Raw genomic sequence first — 25,089 nt, forward strand, 5'->3', positions numbered from 1 at the left:
TGAAGCTGCTCCTGCTGCTTCTTGTAGAACTCCTGCAGGTGTTGCTGCACAAAGACAAGACAGTATCAGTGCACACTCCTCGAAACCTGCACTTCTCATTGCATTGGCATGCAAGACACCCGCATTGATTTATCATCTTTGTTTTTGCAATTATTAAGCCACAAACTCTGCATTTATTATGCATTTTATGTGAAATAAGTCTAGTTTACTCCAACATGATTTCCCCGTTCCTCCATTTTTAAACCTTTTTCCGTTATTGACTTTCTTCGGGGTTCTGATTGACAAAGATGGAAACTAATTTTTGCAATATTTGTGGAAAATGTGCATAATCCAGTGAAAGAAAATGTGTAAATAATAGTAAAACTTCCACCATCTCTGTGGAGTTGTAGCGTAGATAATATACCCGGTATAACATGTATTTTTAGTGGAATTTTAAGGAAAATTTTATGCAATATTTGTGGAAAATGTGCATAATACAGTGAAAGAAAATGTCTAAATAATACTAAAACATCCGCCATAGTCGTGGAGTTGTAGTATAGATAATCATTGGGTACAACAGGTATTTTTTAGTGGGATTTAGTGCAATTTTAAACATAATATTTTGCAATATTTGTGGAAAATGTGCATAATACAGTGAAAGAAAATGCGTAAATAATAGTAAAACATCCGCCATCTCTGTGGAGTTGTAGCGTCGATAATATACCCGGTATAACATGTATTTTTAGTGGAATTTTAAGGAAAATTTTATGCAATATTTGTGGAAAATGTGCATAATCCAGTGAAAGAAAATGTGTAAATAATAGTAAAACATCCGCCATCTCTGTGGAGTTGTAGCGTCGATAATATACCCGGTATAACATGTATTTTTAGTGGAATTTTAAGGAAAATTGTATGCAATATTTGTGGAAAATGTGCATAATACAGTGAAATAAAATGTGTAAATAATAGTAAAACATCCGCCATCTCTGTGGAGTTGTAGCGTCGATAATATACCCGGTATAAAATGTATTTTTAGTGGAATTTTAAGGAAAATTTTATGCAATATTTGTGGAAAATGTGCATAATCCAGTGAAAGAAAATGTGTAAATAATAGTAAAACATCCGCCATCTCTGTGGAGTTGTAGCGTAGATAATATACCCGGTATAACATGTATTTTTAGTGGAATTTTAAGGAAAATTTTATGCAATATTTGTGGAAAATGTGCATAATACAGTGAAAGAAAATGTGTAAATAATAGTAAAACATCCGCCATCTCTGTGGAGTTGTAGCGTAGATAATATACCCGGTTTAACATGTATTTTTAGTGGAATTTTAAGGAAAATTTTATGCAATATTTGTGGAAAATGTGCATAAGACAGTGAAAGAAAATGTCTAAATAAATATAAAACATCCACCATCTCTGTGGAGTTGTAGCGTAGATAATATACCCGGTATAACATGTATTTTTAGTGGAATTTTAAGGAACATTTTATGCAATATTTGTGGAAAATGTGCATAATACAGTGAAAGAAAATGTGTAAATAATAGTAAAACATCCGCCATCTCTGTGGAGTTGTAGCGTCGATAATATACCCGGTATAACATGTATTTTTAGTGGAATTTTAAGGAAAATTTTATGCAATATTTGTGGAAAATGTGCATAATACAGTGAAAGAAAATGTGTAAATAATAGTAAAACACCTGCCATCTCTGTGGAGTTGTAGCGTCGATAATATATCCGGTATAACATGTATTTTTAGTGGAATTTTAAGGAAAATTTTATGCAATATTTGTGGAAAATGTGCATAATACAGTGAAAGAAAATGTGTAAATAATAGTAAAACATCCGCCATCTCTGTGGAGTTGTAGCGTAGATAATATACCCGGTATAACATGTATTTTTAGTGGAATTTTAAGGAAAATTTTATGCAATATTTGTGGAAAATGTGCATAATACAGTGAAAGAAAATGTCTAAATAATACTAAAACATCCGCCATAGTCGTGGAGTTGTAGCGTAGATAATATACCCGGTATAACATGTATTTTTAGTGGAATTTTAAGGAAAATTTTATGCAATATTTGTGGAAAATGTGCATAATCCAGTGAAAGAAAATGTGTAAATAATAGTAAAACATCCGCCATCTCTGTGGAGTTGTAGCGTAGATAATATACCCGGTATAACATGTATTTTTAGTGGAATTTTAAGGAAAATTTTATGCAATATTTGTGGAAAATGTGCATAATACAGTGAAAGAAAATGTCTAAATAATACTAAAACATCCGCCATAGTCGTGGAGTTGTAGTATAGATAATCATTGGGTACAACAGGTATTTTTTAGTGGGATTTAGTGCAATTTTAAACATAATATTTTGCAATATTTGTGGAAAATGTGCATAATCCAGTGAAAGAAAATGTGTAAATAATAGTAAAACATCCGCCATCTCTGTGGAGTTGTAGCGTCGATAATATACCCGGTATAACATGTATTTTTAGTGGAATTTTAAGGAAAATTTTATGCAATATTTGTGGAAAATGTGCATAATACAGTGAAAGAAAATGTCTAAATAATACTAAAACATCCGCCATAGTCGTGGAGTTGTAGCGTAGATAATATACCCGGTATAACATGTATTTTTAGTGGAATTTTAAGGAAAATTTTATGCAATATTTGTGGAAAATGTGCATAATCCAGTGAAAGAAAATGTGTAAATAATAGTAAAACATCCGCCATCTCTGTGGAGTTGTAGCGTAGATAATATACCCGGTATAACATGTATTTTTAGTGGAATTTTAAGGAAAATTTTATGCAATATTTGTGGAAAATGTGCATAATACAGTGAAAGAAAATGTCTAAATAATACTAAAACATCCGCCATAGTCGTGGAGTTGTAGTATAGATAATCATTGGGTACAACAGGTATTTTTTAGTGGGATTTAGTGCAATTTTAAACATAATATTTTGCAATATTTGTGGAAAATGTGCATAATCCAGTGAAAGAAAATGTGTAAATAATAGTAAAACATCCGCCATCTCTGTGGAGTTGTAGCGTTGATAATATACCCGGTATAACATGTATTTTTAGTGGAATTTTAAGGAAAATTTTATGCAATATTTGTGGAAAATGTGCATAATACAGTGAAAGAAAATGTCTAAATAATACTAAAACATCCGCCATCTCTGTGGAGTTGTAGCGTAGATAATATACCCGGTATAACATGTATTTTTAGTGGAATTTTAAGGAAAATTTTATGCAATATTTGTGGAAAATGAGAAAATGTCTAAATAATACTAAAACATCCGCCATATTCGTGGAGTTGTAGTATAGATAATCATTGGGTACAACAGGTATTTTTTAGTGTGATTTAGTGCAATTTTAAACATAATATTTTGCAATATTTGTGGAAAATGTGCATAATCCAGTGAAAGAAAATGTGTAAATAATAGTAAAACATCTGCCTTTAAATTCAAGTGACAAAACTATGGACTGTACTTAAGAGTAGTCAGTGCACAGCTGGTGTCGATTTACTATACCGTGAAAATGACAACACACAACTTTTATTGTCTAAATAGCTGGCAACAACAGTAAACACCAAGATAACAACCGTGTCTTGTTGGTGGTAGCGTCATGGCCTGCGGCAGCATGAGTGCTGCCGGTACTAGGGAGCTGTGGTTTGCTAAAGAAACATTATATCCTAAATAACTGGCAAAACAAGTGAACACCAGGATGAACGTGTCTTGGCAGTAGCTTCATGGTCTGGGGTTGCATGAATGCTGCCAGCACTGGGAAGCTGTGGTTCACTATGGAAACATGATTCCCTAAATAACTGGCAAAATAAGTGAACACCAGGATAACCGTGTCTTGGCAGTAGTGAAGTGAAGTGAATTATATTTATATAGCGCTTTTCTCTAGTGACTCAAAGCACTTTTACATAGTGAAAGCCAATATCTAAGTTACATTTAAACCAGTGTGGGTGGCACTGGGAGCAGGTGGGTAAAGTGTGGCAGTAGCGTCATGGCATGGGGCTGCATGAGTGCCGCCTTCACTTGGAAGCTTTGGTTCACTGAAGAAACATTATCGAACTAGCTGACAACATAATGTGATCGCTGAGTTAACCGTGTCTTGGTGGCGGTAGCGTCATGGCATGGGGCTGCATGAGTGCCGCCTTCACTTGGAAGCTTTGGTTCACTGAAGAAACATTATCGAACCAGCTGACAACATAACGTGACCGCTGAGTTAACCGTGTCTAAGTGGCGGTAGCGTCATGGCATGGGGCTGCATGAGTGCTAAGTTATACTCAAGTTTTGTTCCTACGAAGGCATTGGGGCGATGCAACTTGATCAACTGGAATATTAGGGAAATGTAATCCTGGCGAGCCACGTCGTCCCCAGTATTGAGACGGATATGCCTCGACTATAGTCAAGCATGGTGGCGGTAGCGTCATTGCCTGGGGCTGCACGAGTGCTGCCGACACTGGGGAGCTGTGGTTCACTGAAGAAACATTATCGAACTAGCTGACAACATAATGTGATCGCTGACTTAACCGTGTCTAGGTGGCGGTAGCGTCATGGCATGGGGCTGCATGAGTGCCGCCTTCACTTGGAAGCTTTGGTTCACTGAAGAAACAATATCGAACTAGCTGACAACATAATGTGACCGCTGAGTTAACCGTGTCTTGGTGGCGGTAGCGTCATGGCATGGGGCTGCATGAGTGCCGCCTTCACTTGGAAGCTTTGGTTCACTGAAGAAACATTATCGAACCAGCTGACAACATAACGTGACCGCTGAGTTAACCGTGTCTTGGTGGCGGTAGCGTCATGGCATGGGGCTGCATGAGTGCCGCCTTCACTTGGAAGCTTTGGTTCACTGAAGAAACATTATCGAACTAGCTGACAACATAATGTGACCGCTGAGTTAACCGTGTCTTGGTGGCGGTAGCGTCATGGCATGGGGATGCATGAGTGCCGCCTTCACTTGGAAGCTTTGATTCACTGAAGAAACATTATCGAACTAGCTGACAACATAATGTGACCGCTGAGTTAACCGTGTCTAGGTGGCGGTAGCGTCATGGCATGGGGCTGCATGAGTGCCGCCGACACTGGGGAGCTGTGGTTCACTGAAGAAACATTATCGAACTAGCTGACAACATAATGTGACCGCTGAGTTAACCGTGTCTAGGTGGCGGTAGCGTCATGGCATGGGGCTGCATGAGTGCTGCCGACACTGGGGAGCTGTGGTTCACTGAAGAAACATTATCGAACCAGCTGACAACATAATGTGACCGCTGACTTAACCGTATCTTGGTGGCGGTAGCGTCATGGCATGGGGCTGCATGAGTGCCGCCTTCACTTGGAAGCTTTGGTTCACTGAAGAAACATTATCGAACTAGCTGACAACATAACGTGACCGCTGAGTTAACCGTGTCTAGGTGGCGGTAGCGTCATGGCATGTGGCTGCATGAGTGCTGCTGACACTGGGGAGCTGTGGTTCACTGAAGAAACATTATCGAACTAGCTGACAACATAATGTGACCGCTGACTTAACCGTGTCTTGGTGGCGTAGCGTCATGGCATGGGGCTGCATGAGTGCCGCCTTCACTTGGAAGCTTTGGTTCACTGAAGAAACATTATCGAACTAGCTGACAACATAATGTGACCGCTGACTTAACCGTGTCTAGGTGGCGGTCGCGTCATGGCATGGGGCTGCATGAGTGCTGCCGACACTGGGGAGCTGTGGTTTACTGAAGAAACATTATCGAACTAGCTGACAACATAACGTGACCGCTGAGTTAACCGTGTCTAGGTGGTGGTAGCGTCATGGCATGGGGCTGCATGAGTGCCGCCTTCACTTGGAAGCTTTGGTTCACTGAAGAAACATTATCGAACCAGCTGACAACATAATGTGACCGCTGACTTAACCGTATCTTGGTGGCGGTAGCGTCATGGCATGGGGCTGCATGAGTGCCGCCTTCACTTGGAAGCTTTGGTTCACTGAAGAAACATTATCGAACTAGCTGACAACATAACGTGACCGCTGAGTTAACCGTGTCTAGGTGGCGGTAGCGTCATGGCATGTGGCTGCATGAGTGCTGCTGACACTGGGGAGCTGTGGTTCACTGAAGAAACATTATCGAACTAGCTGACAACATAATGTGACCGCTGACTTAACCGTGTCTTGGTGGCGTAGCGTCATGGCATGGGGCTGCATGAGTGCCGCCTTCACTTGGAAGCTTTGGTTCACTGAAGAAACATTATCGAACTAGCTGACAACATAATGTGACCGCTGACTTAACCGTGTCTAGGTGGCGGTCGCGTCATGGCATGGGGCTGCATGAGTGCTGCCGACACTGGGGAGCTGTGGTTTACTGAAGAAACATTATCGAACTAGCTGACAACATAACGTGACCGCTGAGTTAACCGTGTCTAGGTGGTGGTAGCGTCATGGCATGGGGCTGCATGAGTGCCGCCTTCACTTGGAAGCTTTGGTTCACTGAAGAAACATTATCGAACTAGCTGACAACATAATGTGACTGCTGAGTTAACTGTGTCTAGGTGGCGGTAGCGTCATGGCATGGGGATGCATGAGTGCCGCCTTCACTTGGAACCTTTGGTTCACTGAAGAAACATTATCGAACTAGCTGACAACATAATGTGACTGCTGAGTTAACTGTGTCTAGGTGGCGGTGGCGTCATGGCATGGGGCTGCATGAGTGCTAAGTTATACTCAAGTTTTGTTCCTACGAAGGCATTGGGGCGATGCAACATGATGAACTGCAATATTAGGTAAATGTAATCCTGGCGATGCTTAATGACAAAGTTAAGAGCCTTTAAGTTGCTGTGACAGACTCGGTCGGAGCAAAGTGTGCTGACAATCTTCATTCAACTCCTAATCAAATCCACTCATGGACTCTTGACACCATTCCTAAATGTCCCATCATCGTCCGTCCCCGACAGGAGGATGTGGGCTACCTGCTGCAGCATGACGGCCTGCTGCTGCTGGAGGAGGGCCTGCAGCTGCTGGGGGGAGAGGACCTGCTGCTGGAGGATCTGCTGCATCTGTTGCGGCGTGATCACCTGGGGACTCATCATGGCCACTGAGACCGGAACCTGCAAAACACAAGTGCGGCGTTGAGAAGGACGACGGCGGGAACGTGAAGGACAGGTATTTGTGTTGCTCATCTTATTTTCCCTTCCTGTCCTCCCCGTCCCCAGTGGGGACAAGCGAGGGATCTAAATAGAAGTAGACCTTAATTAGCTTCTATCAATGGTGCTAATGGGAAATTGCGTGACCGAGAAGTGGGGTCACGGCTTGTATTTATTTGAAGAAAAAATAAAGTAAAATCTATATACAATTGTACCTCAATTTTCATACACCTCGGCTTGTACGATTCGGTTTTGGACATGATTTTGCCCCAGTTATTGTACATCAGGGGTGTCCAAACTTTTTCCACTGAGGGCCGCATTCTGAAAAATCAAAGCAAGCGGGGGCCATTTTGATATTTTTTATTTTAAAAACCAATACAATATATGTATACAAAATATACATTTAGGCCTCCACTCAGGCTTGATCCAGGGGACCCCAAAGGGTTTTGGTCAAAAAAATATTAAAAATGTGTCATTATTCAGTATTATTATTTGTATTAATATTCAAGTTTTAAATCTCTAGATCAACATTAGGTCTGTCTGTCAATATAACACTTTTAAATATTTAAGTCGTATGCTCTTGTTGTCAAAGAAAACCCTGTTTTTTTATGGAAAAAATACAAAATATGCAATATTTTCACACAATAGTGGAATATTTGAGATTATATAATAATTGGAGCCTTAAAAAGGTCAATAACTCATAACAACGTTGATTTTAATTCATTATTATTTTTTGAGCAAAGACACTTAAAAACAAATCACACTAAAATTATTGGGGATCCAAAAAAATTAATAATATTTTTTTTTTTTTTACTGTTTACTTTTAACACAATAATCTCGAGATCAACTACAGATCTATCCGTCAATTATACGTTTTATTGTTGTTTATGTTTTTCATTTGTTCGTTTTAGGCCCTTTAAAAAAAACAGCTCAGTTTTTTACATGGCAAACACAAAATATGCAACATTTTCCCCAAAAATATCTCAAATGTGACGTAATTGGAGCCTTAAAAAGGTCAATAATTCATAATGACATTGATTTTGATTCATTACTATTTTTGAAAGAAAGAAACAGCCTGCATGGCAGCTTTGTGTTATTAGAGTCAACATTGCAACATTTTCTTGTTACATTTCACCTGTTTGCTCTTTTATACCACTTATCATGTTTTTCATTTTTTTCAATCGTATTTTTAAAATGTGCCGTGGGGCTGTTAAAAAATGACCTGCGGGCCACAAATGGCCCCCGGGCCTCACTTTGGACACCCCTGTTGTACATGTAACAAACTAGTCCACCTGCGGTATCAGTGCCCAAACAATTCAATGAGTCTCTTCACTTTTTATTTGATAGAGTACGACCGCAAAGTAAGGTCAAAAAAAGTAGCGAGTGCCAGCACTTTGCTAAAGAACGCGAGAAGCACTATTGAATTCAAGAAAGAAGTGGTAGCAAAGTACATTTGCATTGTTTTCTGCATATAAAACTACAATTAGTTAAAATGTTTGCTTTTAGGAAGAGAAAGAATAGAAAATAGGGGCGGCATGGCTTGGATGGTAGAGCAACCGTCCAGTAACTTGGGTGTTCCTTGGGGGTTGTAGTGTTTCTGGACTAAAGGCTGCTACTTTTTTCCTACACTTTAGACCCTGCGGCCTATAAAACAGTGCGGCTAATTTATGTATTCTTTTTTTTTGTTGGCGGCCATAATGCAAATAGTTTTCAAAAACAAACAAGCAAGGACAAAGGAGTGTAATTGTTTTGTGCAATGGCACCATCTTTCGGTGCTTCTAACCGGAAGTACAAATGTCGTTCCATCCATAGCGTTTCTATTCGTATGGATTCCTCATTCATCATTAATAGGTTATACAAGTTAAAGGTAAAGTTAAAGTACCAATGATTGTCCCACACACACTAGGTGTGGTGAAATTGGTCCTCTGCATTTGACCCATTCTCTTGTTCACCCTCTGGGAGGTGAGGGGAGCAGTGGGCAGCAGCGGTGGCCGCGCCCGGGAATCATTTTTGGTGATTCAACCCCCAATTCCAACCCTTGATGCTGAGTGCCCAGCAGGGAGGTAATGGCTCCCATTTTTATAGTCATTGGTATGACTCGTTGGTATGATACAATTGAACTAAAACTATTTTTGTCCCATGTGTTTTCATGAATGCATGTCATGCTATCGTAATTTAATCAAGCGAGTGTCGTTAGCATTAGCTAATATGCTAACACGTTTACGAGTGTCTGTGTTACTTACAATGGCATTCTTTTTGTATTGTTTCACAAATTTCTCAGTAAATTCACCAAAACGTCACTGTGGAGTTATTGAGTCCGTTTATCTGATTGGAAAGCTAACTTCCACAGCAAGTGGGTCCATGGCAATTGCTTTTGTTTTGTTTGATGAGCCGTTTTACTGCCGCGTTACAGACACCATTTGGAAACATTTACATTATCTTTCTGTGTAAATAAGTAACTTTTTGCAATTTATATATCTGAGTCCTTTGCGGCCAATATAGGGGAAAATATATTTTTCTTCTAAAATTTAGTGGGTGCGGCTTTTCTACGGGTGTGCTCTATAGTCCGGAAAATATGGTAGTAAAAAATCAGAGAAGAATCAAAGAATTATCAGGAATAAAAAAAATTCTAAAAAAAAAAACCCTCTAAAAGTGCCTGATTTTATTTTTATTTTTATTAAGGATCCCCATTAGCTGGTTGCCACAACAACCCACTAGTCTTCCTGGGGTCCACAAACGCAATACAATTACAAGTAAAAGCATATCATCATAACTACACAATACAGAAAAAAAATAAAAACATCAATAAGAAAACAAGCAAACAATTTACAGTCACAGAATAATAATTACACTGTAAAAATAAATTCTGTAAAAATACGGTCATCTACTGGCAGCTACGGCTGCCAAACGAAAACCATAAAATTAAAGTAAAACATTGTTAACCAAATAATGATCAAAAACATTATATTTACAGACATTTTCATGAAACGTTTTGCGGAAAAATATCGTAATTTTACAGATTTTTACTAAATTATTGAGATCAACCACCTTTAATAAAGTGACGATGCAAACAGTTCTGCAGAAAAATACGTTTATTCTACATTGTTAGTATGGACATAGACTTTTATATAACAAGCTACATATTTAATGCAAGATAATTACTGTAATTTTACATGAATTTGAAAGTAATTTAAGAAAACAGAAAATGCTATGTATAATTAATTTGGTATTTTTCTGTAAAAAAAATAGAAATAGACATAATTTGTCATTACTGGCATATTACTTAAAATAACAGGCGGATAGTTTATTTACAGATAATGTCTTCAATTCTACAGTTTTATAAGCTATTTAAAAAAAATAGAAAAATTACAGTAGACATTTAGAGTAAATTAACCATAAAAATAGGATTTTTTTTTACAGTGTACCATATAAATAGAACTACACAATACAAAATAATATTAATAATAATAATAGATTTTATTTGTAAAAAGCACTTTACATTGAGTAAACAAACTCAAAGTGCTACAGTGTATTAAAAAAAAAAAAAAAGTATATATATATATATATATATATATACATATATATATATATATATATATACACTACCGTTCAAAAGTTTGGGGTCACATTGAAATGTCCTTATTTTTGAAGGAAAAGCACTGTACTTTTCAATGAAGATAACTTTAAAATAGTCTTAACTTTAAAGAAATACACTCTATTCATTGCTAATGTGGTAAATGACTATTCTAGCTGCAAATGTCTGCTTTTTGGTGCAATATCTACATAGGTGTATAGAGGCCCATTTCCAGCAACTATCACTCCAGTGTTCTAATGGTACAATGTGTTTGCTCATTGGCTCAGAAGGCTAATTGATGAGTAGAAAACCCTTGTGCAATCATGTTCACACATCTGAAAACACTTTAGCTCCTTACAGAAGCTACAAAACTGACCTTCCTTTGAGCAGATTGAGTTTCTGGAGCATCACATTTGTGGGCTCAATTAAACGCTCAAAATGGCCAGAAAAAGAGAACTTTCATCTGAAACTCCACAGTCTATTCTTGTTCTTAGAAATGAAGGCTATTCCACTAAATTGTTTGGGTGACCCCAAACTTTTGAACGGTAGTGTATATATATATATATATATATATATATATATATATATATATATATATATATATATATATATATATATATATATATAATAAAAAAATAAATACAAATAAAAACAGCCAAATAGCTAAAACTAGTATGCATATATCTAAAAAAAAAAAGGCTTTTTTAAAAAGAAGGGTTTTTAAGCCTTTTTTAAAAGCATCCACAGTCTGTGGTGCCCTCAGGTGGTCAGGGAGAGCGTTCCACAGACTGGGAGCGGCTCAAAACCAAACAAAATCATCAACAAGCAAACTAATTTAAAGACTCAGATAAAATATTACTTTCCTTTTAAAAACCTGTTTTTCGTTGATGCTAATGCTTAAGTGCTAAAGTGAAATAATTGGGGTTACCTGAAAAAAACAACATTGTTTTTCGGAAGCGGGACGGAAATCCTGCTGACGGATGTATTATTAAGTGCAACACTGCATTCAGTGACCCCCCTCCTCGTATTTCTGCAGCAAAACAATGAAAATATCAACATGGGCCCACCCTGGGCTGACACTAATTGCAGCAGCAGCGGCGGCCATGACAGTATGCGGCCTATATGGTGTGTCAAGGGGCCAATAAGACATCCCTGTCCTCATCGTGGGGCTAATCAAGCTGCCTTGATTACTTTCCATGCATGTCTCCCCTAGCCTCCTTTCCTCCTTCCTTCCTACCTCGCCGGCTGTCAGGCCTTGACATGTCCTTGTTTAGCCCCCCCCTCCGCCCCCCTCTTTGATTAGCCGAGACATTTGCATGGTCACTACACATTTTTCATTTTAGAAGTCATTATGCATTAGTGGCTCCTGATCGCCCGCCTTGACTAATCCTGATGAACTGAAAATCACAGCTGAAGGTCAACCTGCAGCCGGCCCCTGCTGCACATTCATATTCATGTTCAAACAAATCCTGCCTCCATTGTTCATTAGAGAGGAGGGGACTCCGCGGAAGGTGCGGCAGGACGTGAAAGTAGCCTTTCCCGGACAAGAAGATGCATTCACAACAAAAGGCTGCAAAAATTTGAAGTTGCAATTTAAACAACCCCCCCCTCCTCTCCTGTGTGTAATTATGCAAATGGAACGCTTACACCTTCAACGTTATTAACCCTTCGAGGTACATTGGCAAGGTAAGTAATTACCCCTCCAGCCACCACTGCTTTCGTCACAATGGGACACAACATTAAAGATGCACTCGTTAAGAGCATTAATTGGAGGACGTGGGGCTTCTTTTTTTGTTTTGTTTTGGAGCGAGGCTTCAGGATTTAACATAAACGTATGCGCATGCATATGTAAAATAATTACGCTCCAATTCTACCCTCCGTGCTTGAAAGTGCCTGAAAGCGGCGAAATAAAGGCGCTCACGGTCAAATACCTGTAAGATGAATAATGCAGGGAATTAAAAGTGGAAAAATAAAAAATGCATTTACACAAAGAAAAAGTCACGATTTCTTTTCCGATATTAGCATTTGAGACACAAACAGCGGAAGAGTGCTGGCTCGGTTCCCGTACGCCCCGCTTGTCGTTTTTTATTTAAAAAATGCAAGCAAAATGATCGTATGGTCAATGCGTCCAAATTTGGAGTCCCCAACAGAGCATTGCTGACTGCAATAAAAGTCACCATGGGGCCCAAAAAAGTTGCGAGTGCCAGCACTTTAATAAAAGAGGTGAGAAACACTATTTAATTCAAGAAAGAACTTGTCGTAAAGTACAATTGCAGTGTTTTCTACATGTGATACTATGATTAATCTCTATACAATGTGTTTTGTGTCTATATTTGTGGGTCTCTGCAACACATTTGGGCTACCTTGGTTTCCGTACGCCTCACTTATTGTTTATGATTAACATTTTTAGCAAAATTATCATACAGCCACATATAGATAGATAGATAGATAGATAGATAGATAGATAGATAGATAGATAGATAGATAGATAGATAGATAGATAGATAGATAGATAGATAGATAGATAGATAAATAGATAGTACTTTATTGTGTGTAACAAACTAGTCTAGAATTGAGGGCCCCCCCCAAAAAAAACAATGCTGATTCTTGTTTTTGACTGCAAAATAATCCACCATGGGGCCAACAAAAGTTGTGAGTGCAAGCACTTTAGTAAAAGAGGTGAGAAACACTATTTAATATAAGAAAGAAGTTGTTGCAGAGTACAATTCAATTGGGGACCCAAACAAAAGCATGGCTGACTCATGTTTTTGACTGCAATAAAAGTCACCATGGGGCCCAAAAAAGTTGTGAGTGCCAGCACGTTAATAAAAGAGGTGAGAAATACTATTTCATTAAAGAAAGAACTTGTCGTAAAGTACAATTGTAGTGTTTTCTACATGTAATACTATGATTAATCTCTATACAACAGGGGTGGGCAATTAATTTTTACCGGGGGCCGCATGAGCAACCCGAGCACTGCTGGAGGGCCACACTGACAATATTTCAATTAAATTTTGCTCAAATTATTTTTGATATACCGTAAGATAGATAATAATAATAATAATATTTTCATTTAACCTAACTTATCTTTATACAAAAGCAGATGGCTTTTGATGGTTTTATTTTTAACACTTTCTTACACAACACTTCCTGATGTATATTACAATACAAAAATGTCAATTTCTGTCACTTCATTCTGCATCCTCTTTGTTGTAGAACCTTTATTTAACCAGATAAGAAAACGTTGTGAACGTAGCACGCCTGTAAGGTGATTGGCGAAGAAGGAAGAAGCGTTGCTGTTGCGGAAATGAGGAGTGAGGACTGGTTTTCCTTTTGGAAAGAACGATATAAGTTGAGCTGTGTTAGTATAGCATGCTCAATAAAAGTTTAAAAAGTGCATCAGACTTGGTGTGCACTTCTTCTGGACGCTACAATTGATGTCACAAGTGGGATGAAATGCCTCCCAGTTCGCCTTGCCATCAAACCTGGGAGTCTTCATTGAGGGCGGAATTCCCCCCGTGGCAAGCAGCGTGGCTGCACCTGTAAACACTCTCTCTCTCTCTCTCTCTCTCTCTCTCTCTCTCTTTGCGGCGAGCTCCTCACGTGGCACGTACCTCCCGATGACGTAGCACACAAACAGTGCAGTATGCGCAAAGTTTTACTTCTGCCACCAATTGTAGCGTCCAGAAGAAGTGCACATCAAGTCTGACGCTCTTTTTAAACTTTTATTGAGCAAGCTATACTAACACAGCTCAACATATCTCGTTCCTTCCACACGCACGTCTCCTCACTCCTCATTTACGCAACTCAAGAAGACAACATCTACTTCAGCAGGTCGTTACACTATATTCTTTAAACACAGCAACGTGTGTACCACAAATAAGCACACGGCTTTACCTTTACTTGGCAGTCTGTCTTGTTGAAAACACGCCATTCGTCATCAACTTTTCTCTTTTTAGTGTCGCTGTGCGCCTTCCCTCACAGGACATATGCACATAACACTTTTCAAAATAAAAGCAGCACAGTTGTATTGCACGCACGACAAAGATGTTTTTTTAAATTTATTTTGTAATTTGAGATTGCCGCTGCGCGCACGAGCATACGTCCACACGGAAGTAATACAAATAACGCTTTTCAAAACAAAAGCAGCACCGTTGTATTGCACACTCGAAATAGATGCTTTTTAAAATTTATTTTGTAATTTATAATTGGCCTCACGCGGGCCGGACAGGGACGTACAAAGGGCCGGATGCGGCCCGCGGGCCGCACAATGCCCAGGTCTGCTATACAATGTGTTTTGTGTCTATATTTGTGGGTCTCTGCAACACATTTGGGCTACCTCGGTTTTCCGTATGCCTCACTTATTGTTTATGATTAACATTTTTAGCAAAATTATCATACAGCCACATATAGATAGATAGATAGATAGATAGATAGATAGATAGATAGATAGATAGATAGATAGATAGATAGATAGATAGATAGATAGATAGATAGATAGATAGATAGATAGATAGATAGATTGATTGATAGTACTTTATTGTGTGTAACAAACTAGTCTAGAACAATGCCGATTCTTGTTTTTGACTGCAAAATAATCCACCATGGGGCCAACTAAAGTTGTGAGTGCAAGCACTTTAGTAAAAGAGGTGAGAAACACTATTTAATTCAAGAAAGAACTTGTTGCAGAGTACAATTCAATTGGGGACCCAAACAAAAGCATGGCTGACTCATGTTTTTGACTGCAATAAAAGTCACCATGGGGCCCAAAAAAGTTGCGAGTGCCAGCACTTTAATAAAAGAGGTGAGAAATACTATTTCATTAAAGAAAGAACTTGTCGTAAAGTACAATTGCAGTGTTTTCTACATGTACTATACTATGATTAATCTCTATACAATGTGTTTTTTGTCTATATTTGTGGGTCTCTGTAACACATTTGGGCTACCTCGGTTTCCGTACGCCTCACTTATTGTGTATGATTAACATTTTTAGCAAAATTATCATACAGCCACATATAGATAGATAGATAGATAGATAGATAGATAGATAGATAGATAGATAGATAGATAGATAGATAGATAGATAGATAGATAGATAGATAGATAGATAGATAGATAGATAGATAGATAATAATAATAATAATAATACCTGGGATTTATATAGCGCTTTTCTAAGTACCCAAAGTCGCTTTACATGTTAAAAACCCATCATTCATTCACACCTGGTGGTGGTAAGCTACTTTCGTAGCCACAGCTGCCCTGGGGTAGACTGACGGATAGATAGATAGATAGATAGATAGATAGATAGATAGATAGATAGATAGATAGATAGATAGATAGATAGATAGATAGATAGATAGATAGATAAATAGATAGATAGATAGATAGATAGATAGATAGATAGATAGATAGATAGATAGATAGATAGATGGATAGATAGATAGATAGATAGATAGATAGATAGATAGATAAATAGATAGTACTTTATTGTGTGTAACAAACTAGTCTAGAACAATGCCGATTCTTGTTTTTGACTGCAAAATAATCCACCATGGGGCCAACAAAAGTTGTGAGTGCCAGCACTTTAGTAAAAGAGGTGAGAAACACTATTTAGTTCAAGAAAGAACTTGTTGCAGAGTACAATTCAATTGGGGACCCAAACAAAAGCATGGCTGACTCATGTTTTTGACTGCAATAAAAGTCACCATGGGGCCCAAAAAAGTTGTGAGTGCCAGCACTTTAATAAAAGAGGTGAGAAATACTATTTCATTAAAGAAATAACTTGTCGTAAAGTACAATTGCAGTGTTTTCTACATGTGATACTATGATTAATATCTATACAATGTGTTTTGTGTCTATATTTGTGGGTCTCTGCAACACATTTGGGCTACCTCGGTTTCCGTATGCCTCACTTATTGTTTATGATTCACATTTTTAGCAAAATTATCATACAGCCACATATGGATAGATATATAGATAGATAAATAGATAGTACTTTATTGTGTGTAACAAACTAGTCTAGAACAATGCCGATTCTTGTTTTTGACTGCAAAATAATCCACCATGGGGCCAACAAAAGTTGTGAGTGCAAGCACTTTAGTAAAAGAGGTGAGAAACACTGTTTAATTCAAGAAATAACTTGTTGCAGAGTACAATTCAATTGGGGACCCAAACAAAAGCATGGCTGACTCATGTTTTTGACTGCAATAAAAGTCACCATGGGGCCCAAAAAAGTTGCGAGTGCCAGCACTTTAATAAAAGAGGTGAGAAATACTATTTCATTAAAGAAAGAACTTGTCGTAAAGTGCAATCGCAGTGTTTTCTACATGTAATACTATGATTAATCTCTATACAATGTGTTTTGTGTCTATATTTGTGGGTCTCTGTAACACATTTGGGCTACCTCGGTTTCCGTACGCCTCACTTATTGTTTATGATTAACATTTTTAGCAAAATTATCATACAGCCACATATAGATAGATAGATAGATAGATAGATAGATAGATAGATAGATAGATAGATAGATAGATAGATAGATAGATAGATAGATAGATAGATAGATAGATAGATAGATAGATAGATAGATAGATAGATAGATAGATAGATAGATAGTACTTTATTGTGTGTAACAAACTAGCCTAGAATTGAGGGCCCCCCCAAAAAAACAATGCCGATTTTTGTTTTTGACTGCAAAATAATCCACCATTGGGGCCAAAAAAAGTTGTGAGTGCCAGCACTTTAGTAAAAGAGGTGAGAAACACAATTTAATTCAAGAAAGAACTTGTTGCAGAGTACAATTCAATTGGGGACCCAAACAAAAGCATGGCTGACTCATGTTTTTGACTGCAATAAAAGTCACCATGGGGCCCAAAAAAGTTGTGAGTGCCAGCACTTTAATAAAAGAGGTGAGAAACACTATTTAATTCAAGAAAGAACTTGTCGTAAAGTACAATGGCAGTGTTTTCTACATGTGATACTATGATTAATCTCTATACAATGTATTTTGTATCCATATTTGTGGGTCTCTGTAACGCATTAGTGCTACCTCAGTTTCCGTATGCCTCACTTATTGTTCATGATTAACATTTTTAGCAAAATTATCATACAGCCACATATTGTGTGTAACAAACTAGTCTAAAATTGAGGACCCCCCAAAAAACAATGCAGATTCTTGTTTTTGACTGCAAAATAATCCACCACGGGGCCAACAAAAGTTGTGAGTGCCAGCACTTTAGTAAAAGAGGTGAGAAACACTATTTAATTCAAGAAATAACTTGTTGCAGAATACAATTCAATTGGGGTCCCAAACAAAAGCATTGCTGACTCATGTTTTTGACTGCAGAAAAAAGTCACTATGGGGCCAACAAAAGTTGTGAGTGCCAGCACTTTAATAAAAGAGGTGAGAAACACTATTCAGTTCAAGAAAGAACTCGTAAAGTATAACTGCATTGTTTTCTACATGTGATACTATGGTTCTGTGTCTACACTTTTGGGTATCTGTAACGCATTCGGGTTACCTCGGTTTTCGTAAACCCCACTTGTCATTTTGGACGGAAATCTTGGGCAAAATGATCATACAGCCAAATATTGTGTGTGAGAAACTAGTCCAGAATTGAGGGACCAAACAAAGCATTGTGGACTCATGTTTTTGACTGCAAAATTGGACACTATGGGTCCGAAGAAAGTTACGAGTACCAGCACTTTGATTAAAAAAAGGTGAGAAACACCATAGAATTCGCATGTAATTCTATAATTAATATCTTTAAATGTGTATTTTGTGTGTGTATTTATGGGCGTCTGTAACACAGTAATGCTATCTCGTTTTTTTTTGTATCCCCAACTTGTTGTTTTGGTTAAATACGTAAGCAAAATTAATGAATAGCCTAATATTATGTGTAACAAACTAGTCGAGAATTGGGTTGCATTTTGACTGCTACATATTCCACCATGGGGCCAAAGAAAGTTGCGAGTGCCAGCACTTTACTAAAAGATGTGACAAACACTGTTGAATTCAAGAAATAACTCGTAGCAAAGTCAAATTAAATTTAAATTTAATACTATAATTAGTTTCGATAAACATGTGTTTTGTGTTCATATTTTGGGTTATTTGGATTTACACAATGCCTTATGGGTAATATGATTCAAAGAGTGGGGCAACAAGAGCTTTTTTAATAACAACAAGAACTTAATAACAACAAGAGCTTTTTTAATAAAGGTAATTGTTTTCGGCATGTTATGCAAAAACTGAAATCTAAGTAAGATGAAATATCTCAAATAAGGGTGATATTTGCTTATTTTCTGTCTGATAAGATATTTCTTCTCACTCAGCATTTTTTATGTTTGAGTGTTTTACTTGTTTTAAGTGTTTTGGTCCTAAATGATCTCAGTAAGATATTACAGCTTGTTGCTGAGATTTTATGACCCATATTGAGTAAAACATGCTTGAAACTAGAATATCAACTGTTGCAAAGCTGTGTCGTCAACACTCACAAGTAGAAAACTACTTTTTTAAAGTCATAATTTCTTATTTCAAGCATGAAAGCAATGAAACAATACAAAATACGTACTCATATAGTAGTACACTTATTATTAGTGAGAATATACTCATTTTAAGGTATTGTTGGGTTCATTCAGTTTAGCTAATTAGGGACAGAGTCCCTTTGGGACAGAGGACCCTATTGTATTTCTAGCGTTTTATTATTATACCGCCGCCTCTTTGAGCTGTAATTTGACCCCCTTAACATGCTTCAAAACTCACCAAATTGGACACACACATCAGGACTGGCGAAAATTGCGATCTAATAAAAAAAAAAACAACCCCAAAACTCAAAATTGCGCCCCCTAGGAAAAAAACACAGACAAAACTGCCTGTAACTCCCAGTAGGAATGTCGTAGAGACATGAAACAAAAACCTCTATGTAGGTCTCACTTAGACCTATATTTCATACACTGACAACCCCCTGCAAAAATCAACAGGACGTTTGCAATTCCCCCTTCAAAACAAAAGTTGTGTAAAAACAGCCACCTTTTTTCAAACAATATCTCCTCTGAGCGCGTTTGTCGTGTCGGCTTCAAATTAGCACAGGAGAGAGATTGAACCCTTCTGATTAAAAGTTGATGAAAGAGTTTTAATTACTGCTCCGGTTTGTATTTTATGAGCCCTCAAAGTCGGTCCCGGGACCGAGTCCCTTTGGGACAGAGGACCCTATTGTATTTCTAGCTTTTTATTATTATACCGCCGCCTCTTTGAGCTGTAATTTGACCCCCTCAACATGCTTCAAAACTCACCAAATTGGACACACACATCAGGACTGGCGAAAATTGCGATCTATTCAAAAAAACCAAACCCCAAAACTCAAAATTGCGCTCTAGCGCCCCCTAGGAAAAAAACACAGACAAAACTGCCTGTAACTCCCAGTAGGAATGTCGTAGAGACATGAAACAAAAACCTCTATGTAGGTCTCACTTAGACCTATATTTCATACACTGACAACCCCCTGCAAAAATCAACAGGAAGTTTGCAATTCCCCCTTCAAAAAAAAGTTGTGTAAAAACAGTCTCCTTTTTTCAAACATTATCTCCTCTGAGCGCGTTCGTCGTGTCGGCTTCAAATTAGCACAGGAGAGAGATTGAACCCTTCTGATTAAAAGTTGATGAAAGAGTTTTAATTACTGCTCCGGTTTGTATTTTATGAGCCCTCAAAGTCGGTCCCGGGACCGAGTCCCTTTGGGACAGAGGACCCTATTGTATTTGTAGCTTTTTATTATTATACCGCCGCCTCTTTGAGCTGTAATTTGACCCCCTCAACATGCTTCAAAACTCACCAAATTGGACACACACTTCAGGACTGGCGAAAATTGCGATCGAATCAAAAAACCAAACCAAAAAAACTCAAAATTGCGCTCTAGCGCCCCCTAGGAAAAAAACACAAACAAAACTGCTTGTAACTCCCAGTAGGAATGTCGTAGAGACATGAAACAAAAACCTCTATGTAGGTCTCACTTAGACCTATATTACATACACTGACAACCCCCTGCAAAAATCAAAAGGAAGTTTGCAATTCCCCCTTCAAAACAAAAGTTGTGTAAAAACAGTCACCTTTTTTCAAACATTATCTCCTCTGAGCGCGTTTGTCGTGTCGGCTTCAAATTAGCACAGGAGAGAGATTGAACCCTTCTGATTAAAAGTTGATGAAAGAATTGTAATTAGTGCTCCGGTTTGGATTTTATGAGCCCTCAAAGTCGGTCCCGTCCATCGCTGCTTGCAGCTTTAATTTGACTTGTTTTGGAAAGTCTTGACAAGCCGAATTTTCTTGTTATATTGGCAGATAATTTTGCTTAGTTCAAATAAAATACCCCTAATTTTTTAAAAATGTTTTCTTGTTTTTGAACACTGACTTTTTGCAGTGTGAGTATTCCCTATAAAATGTGTTTCTTACTAGTTTTAAGTGCCTTTGGACCGACGTTACTTCCACAATTTCAAAGCGCACAGTTCATTTGTCACATTTGAAGTGCACCACAATCCGAGCTGTCTGAAAAGGAGCAGGAAGAAGCAGAACTTATAGTGACTTGACACCATTGCAAATGAAAGAATGTGTAACAGTAACGTCCGTAGGGTTTGTAGATAAAATATGATAAAATAAATAAAAATACAACGATAAAATAGTAGCTATGTCTTTACATAGGATGACATCAACTTTGCTTCTTCCTACTCTGTTGAATTGTGCGACTGTTTAGCATGTTTGAAAGAAATAAAGCATGTGCCCAATGCTGTTTGTGACTACGGTAAAGGCTACTAAACATCACAAACCCCCTCAGAGACAGGGCAGGTCCATGGTGGAGAGCAGCACTATGCTAATTCCAGCATTTAACCGTTTCTACTCAACCTATCAGAGCCTCCCAGATGAAAGCGGATAAGTAATTGCTCTCCTGGTTCGCGTTCTTCACTGACAACCCATAAATTTAATTTTACACACACGTTCATTTACATTTTCGAGTATATGACATGATAATTGCGGGAATATAACACCTCCATTCGGCGAGATGCCGCGCGAGGGGACTTGATTGACGTGAGCGGCGAATTGGAAGGAACAGGAGGCTGAATTGCTTCTCCTAGAAATGATTTTGCCACGCAGGGATGGAAATTAATGAGCATTTACGAGATAATGGCAGCGGCATAAACATGCTGGAGAGGGGAGATGATATGCAATCGGGATTCTTCGGAATCCCAAAAATTGGATTAATGGTCGAATCATTTGAAATTAGCTCCAGTTGATGTGGGCATTTGAATTGACATCACGCTGTGAGGATGTGCAACAAAAGTTAACCTCTTGGCATCATTTGTAGGACAACTGAATGCAATGAAAGAAATGTCTAAGTAATACGAAAACATCCGCCATCTTGGTGGAGTTGTAGTATAGATAATATAGTGTGAGAGGCATTTTAGAGGGGAATTTAGTACGATTTTAAGAACAGTATTGGTGGAAATTGTGCATAATCTAGTCAAATAAAATGTCTTAATGATATTAAAACAACCGCCGTATTCGTGGAGTTGTAGTATAGATAATAATTGGGTATAACAGGTATTTTTTTAGTGGAATTTAGTGTAATTTTAAGCAAAATATTATGCAATATTTGTGGAAAAAGATGTATAGGTAATACTAAAGCAGCCCCCATCTTCGTAGAGTTGTAGTGTAGATAATAATTGGGCAGTACAGGTACTTCATAGGGGAATTTTGTGTAATTTTAAGGAAAATACTATGCAATATTTGTGGGAAATGTGCATAATCCAGTGAAATGTTGAAAAATTACTAAAACATTGCCATATTCGTGGAGTTGTAGTGTAGATTATAATTGGGTAAAACAGGTATTTTTTAGTGGAATTTTAAGATGAATATTAGGCAAAATTGGTGTAAAATGTGCATAATCAAATGAAAGAAAATGTCCAAATAATTCTAAAACATCCTCCATATTTGTGGAGTTGTAGTATAGATAATAGTTGGGTATAACAGGTATTTGTTAGTGGAATTAAGTGAAATTTTAAGCAAAATATTATGCAATATTTGTGGAAAATGTGCATAATACAGTGAAAGAAAATGTCTAAATAATGCTAAAACATCCGCCATATTCGTGGAGTTGTAGTATAGATAATAATTGGGTACAACAGGTATTATTTAGGGGAATTTAGTGACATTTTAAACATAATATTTTGGAATATTTGTGGAAAATGTGCATAATCCAGTGAAAGAAAATGTGTAAATAATAGTAAAACATCCGCCATATTCGTGGTGTTGTAGTATAGATAATATACCCGGTATAACATGTATTTTAGTGGAATTTTAAGGAAAACATTATGCAATATTAGTAGAAAATGTGCATAATACATTGAAAGAAAATGTCTAAATAATAGTAAAACATCTGCCATATTCGTGGAGTTGTAGTATAGATAATATACCCGGTATAACATGTATTTTAGTGGAATTTTAAGGAAAACATTATGCAATATTTGTGGAAAATGTGCATAATCCAGTGAAAGAAAATGTGTAAATAATAGTAAAACATCCACCATCTCTGTGGAGTTGTAGTATAGATAATAATATAATATGTATGTACTAGGGAAATTTAGTGTAATTTTAAGCAAAATATTATGCAATATTTGTGGAAAATGTGCATAATCCAGTGAAAGAAAATGTCTACATAATACTAAAACATTCACCATCTCTGTGGAGTTTTAGTATAGATAATAATATAATATAATATAATATGTACTTATTAGGGACATTTTGTGTAATTTTAAGCAAAATATTCTGCAATATTTGTGCAAAATGTGCATAATCCAGTGAAAGAAAATGTTAACATAATACTAAAAACATTCACCATCTCTGTGGAGTTGTAGTATAGATAATAATATAATATAATATAATATAATATGTACTTATTAGGGACATTTTGTGTAATTTTAAGCAAAATATTCTGCAATATTTGTGCAAAATGTGCATAATCCAGTGAAAGAAAATGTGTAAATAATAGTAAAACATGCGCAAAATTTGTGGAGTTGTAGTATAGATTATAATTGGGTAAAACAGGTATTTTTTAGTGGAATTTTAAGGAAAATATTTTGCAATATTAGTAGAAAATGTGCATAAAAGAAAATGCCTAAATATTACAAAGACATGTGACATTTGAAACTGGATTTTGCATGTCACTATAAAGTTGTATAAGCCTTGCTTGTTCAATATTCAATGCAAAACTTGTTTGGGTCCCTATTAAAAGATTCATTTGTTCAACCTTGGCCCGCGGCTTTGTTCACTTTTACATTTTGGCCCACTCTGTATTTGAGTTTGACACCCCTGCTTTAGGGGGAAACAACAAAACATTACATTTTTGCGTAAAGCAACTCTTGCGCCGCACACGAAAGCTGTGTTTGAAGGCGGTGCGTGGCAGCTGACGTAAGACGCGTGGCAGGAAGTGGCGATTGCACGTCAGCCATAAACGCAGCGGGGGCGTCGGGATGGTTATCAACGACAAGAGCAACTTGGACACACTCGCTGGTAATTACTGCGCCTCCTTGGCAGGCAGCGCTGCTGCTAATTAAGCCGAGAGCTCGTACACGCGGAGAAAGGCAAGAACATGAAGTGATCGCCACCCCGGAGGGGTCCCGGGGGGCGCCAAAACTCAAGAAGAACCCTCCTCGCTGGCGGACTTGTGACCCCTCGCCTCCCTCGAGCTGACACTGCTCATTTACTCGCCAATTACTGCCGAACGCGGCAACACCATTATTGACGGCGCCGGGGGCGGGGGGTGGGGGGGGGGCGGCGTGGAGGGTCACGTGCCTCGGCCAGACTCTGAAGTTCAAGTGCGCTCTTGGAGGGCCACCGCGCGTCCCGGCCGTCTCATAAAGCCAGATCAATACTCCGGAAGCTAAGTAGATCACGGCATGTTTTCTAAATCAATCTCCGTACGGCGCCTACACGGGAAGTTCCATTCATCACAACAGAAAGAATCATGTCGGACAAAAAGCGCCCGAGGAGATCTCCGCATCGATTTATCCCGACATTGATTCAGCCTTTTGAACGAGGCGGCTTCCGGTTCAAGCCCACCACGCACTTTTTTTTTTACCCACAACTCACACTGCGGGATGACCCACACACATCTAATAAACACAGGCGTAGTACCATGACCGACCTACAGGAGGCAGCAATGAGCCACGAGGGACCCAGACCGGCGGAACACAACAAGAAGAAGTGCCGTAGGCCAGGGACTAAACTGTCAATCCCATTTAAGTGCAAATAAAAAGCAGCATTTTAGTCATAATTTTTGCGCTTAATGAACCTCTAGATCAGGGGTGGGCAATTCATTTTTACCGGGGGCCGCATGAGCAACCTGAGCACTGC

General features: G+C 38.1%; 1 protein-coding gene across 1 annotated transcript in view; it reads right to left on the reverse strand.

Annotated features, from left to right (window-relative positions):
• LOC133662555 (forkhead box protein P2-like) overlaps positions 1-24,873 on the reverse strand; it is a 99,379-nt gene extending 74,506 nt beyond the window's left edge. Inside the window, exons 1-3 of the mRNA XM_062066671.1 lie at positions 24,826-24,873; positions 6,950-7,087; positions 1-44 (exon numbers count right to left, since the gene is read on the reverse strand). The exon at positions 1-44 is cut by the window's left edge and continues 46 nt beyond it. Of these exons, the coding sequence (XP_061922655.1) occupies positions 1-44; positions 6,950-7,087; positions 24,826-24,873 (230 nt within the window). The remainder of the gene's footprint in view (positions 45-6,949; positions 7,088-24,825) is intronic.
• Between the last annotated feature and the right edge of the window lie 216 nt (positions 24,874-25,089).

This window comes from Entelurus aequoreus, linkage group LG12 (assembly GCF_033978785.1).
Source record: "Entelurus aequoreus isolate RoL-2023_Sb linkage group LG12, RoL_Eaeq_v1.1, whole genome shotgun sequence".
Taxonomy (NCBI): domain Eukaryota; kingdom Metazoa; phylum Chordata; class Actinopteri; order Syngnathiformes; family Syngnathidae; genus Entelurus; species Entelurus aequoreus.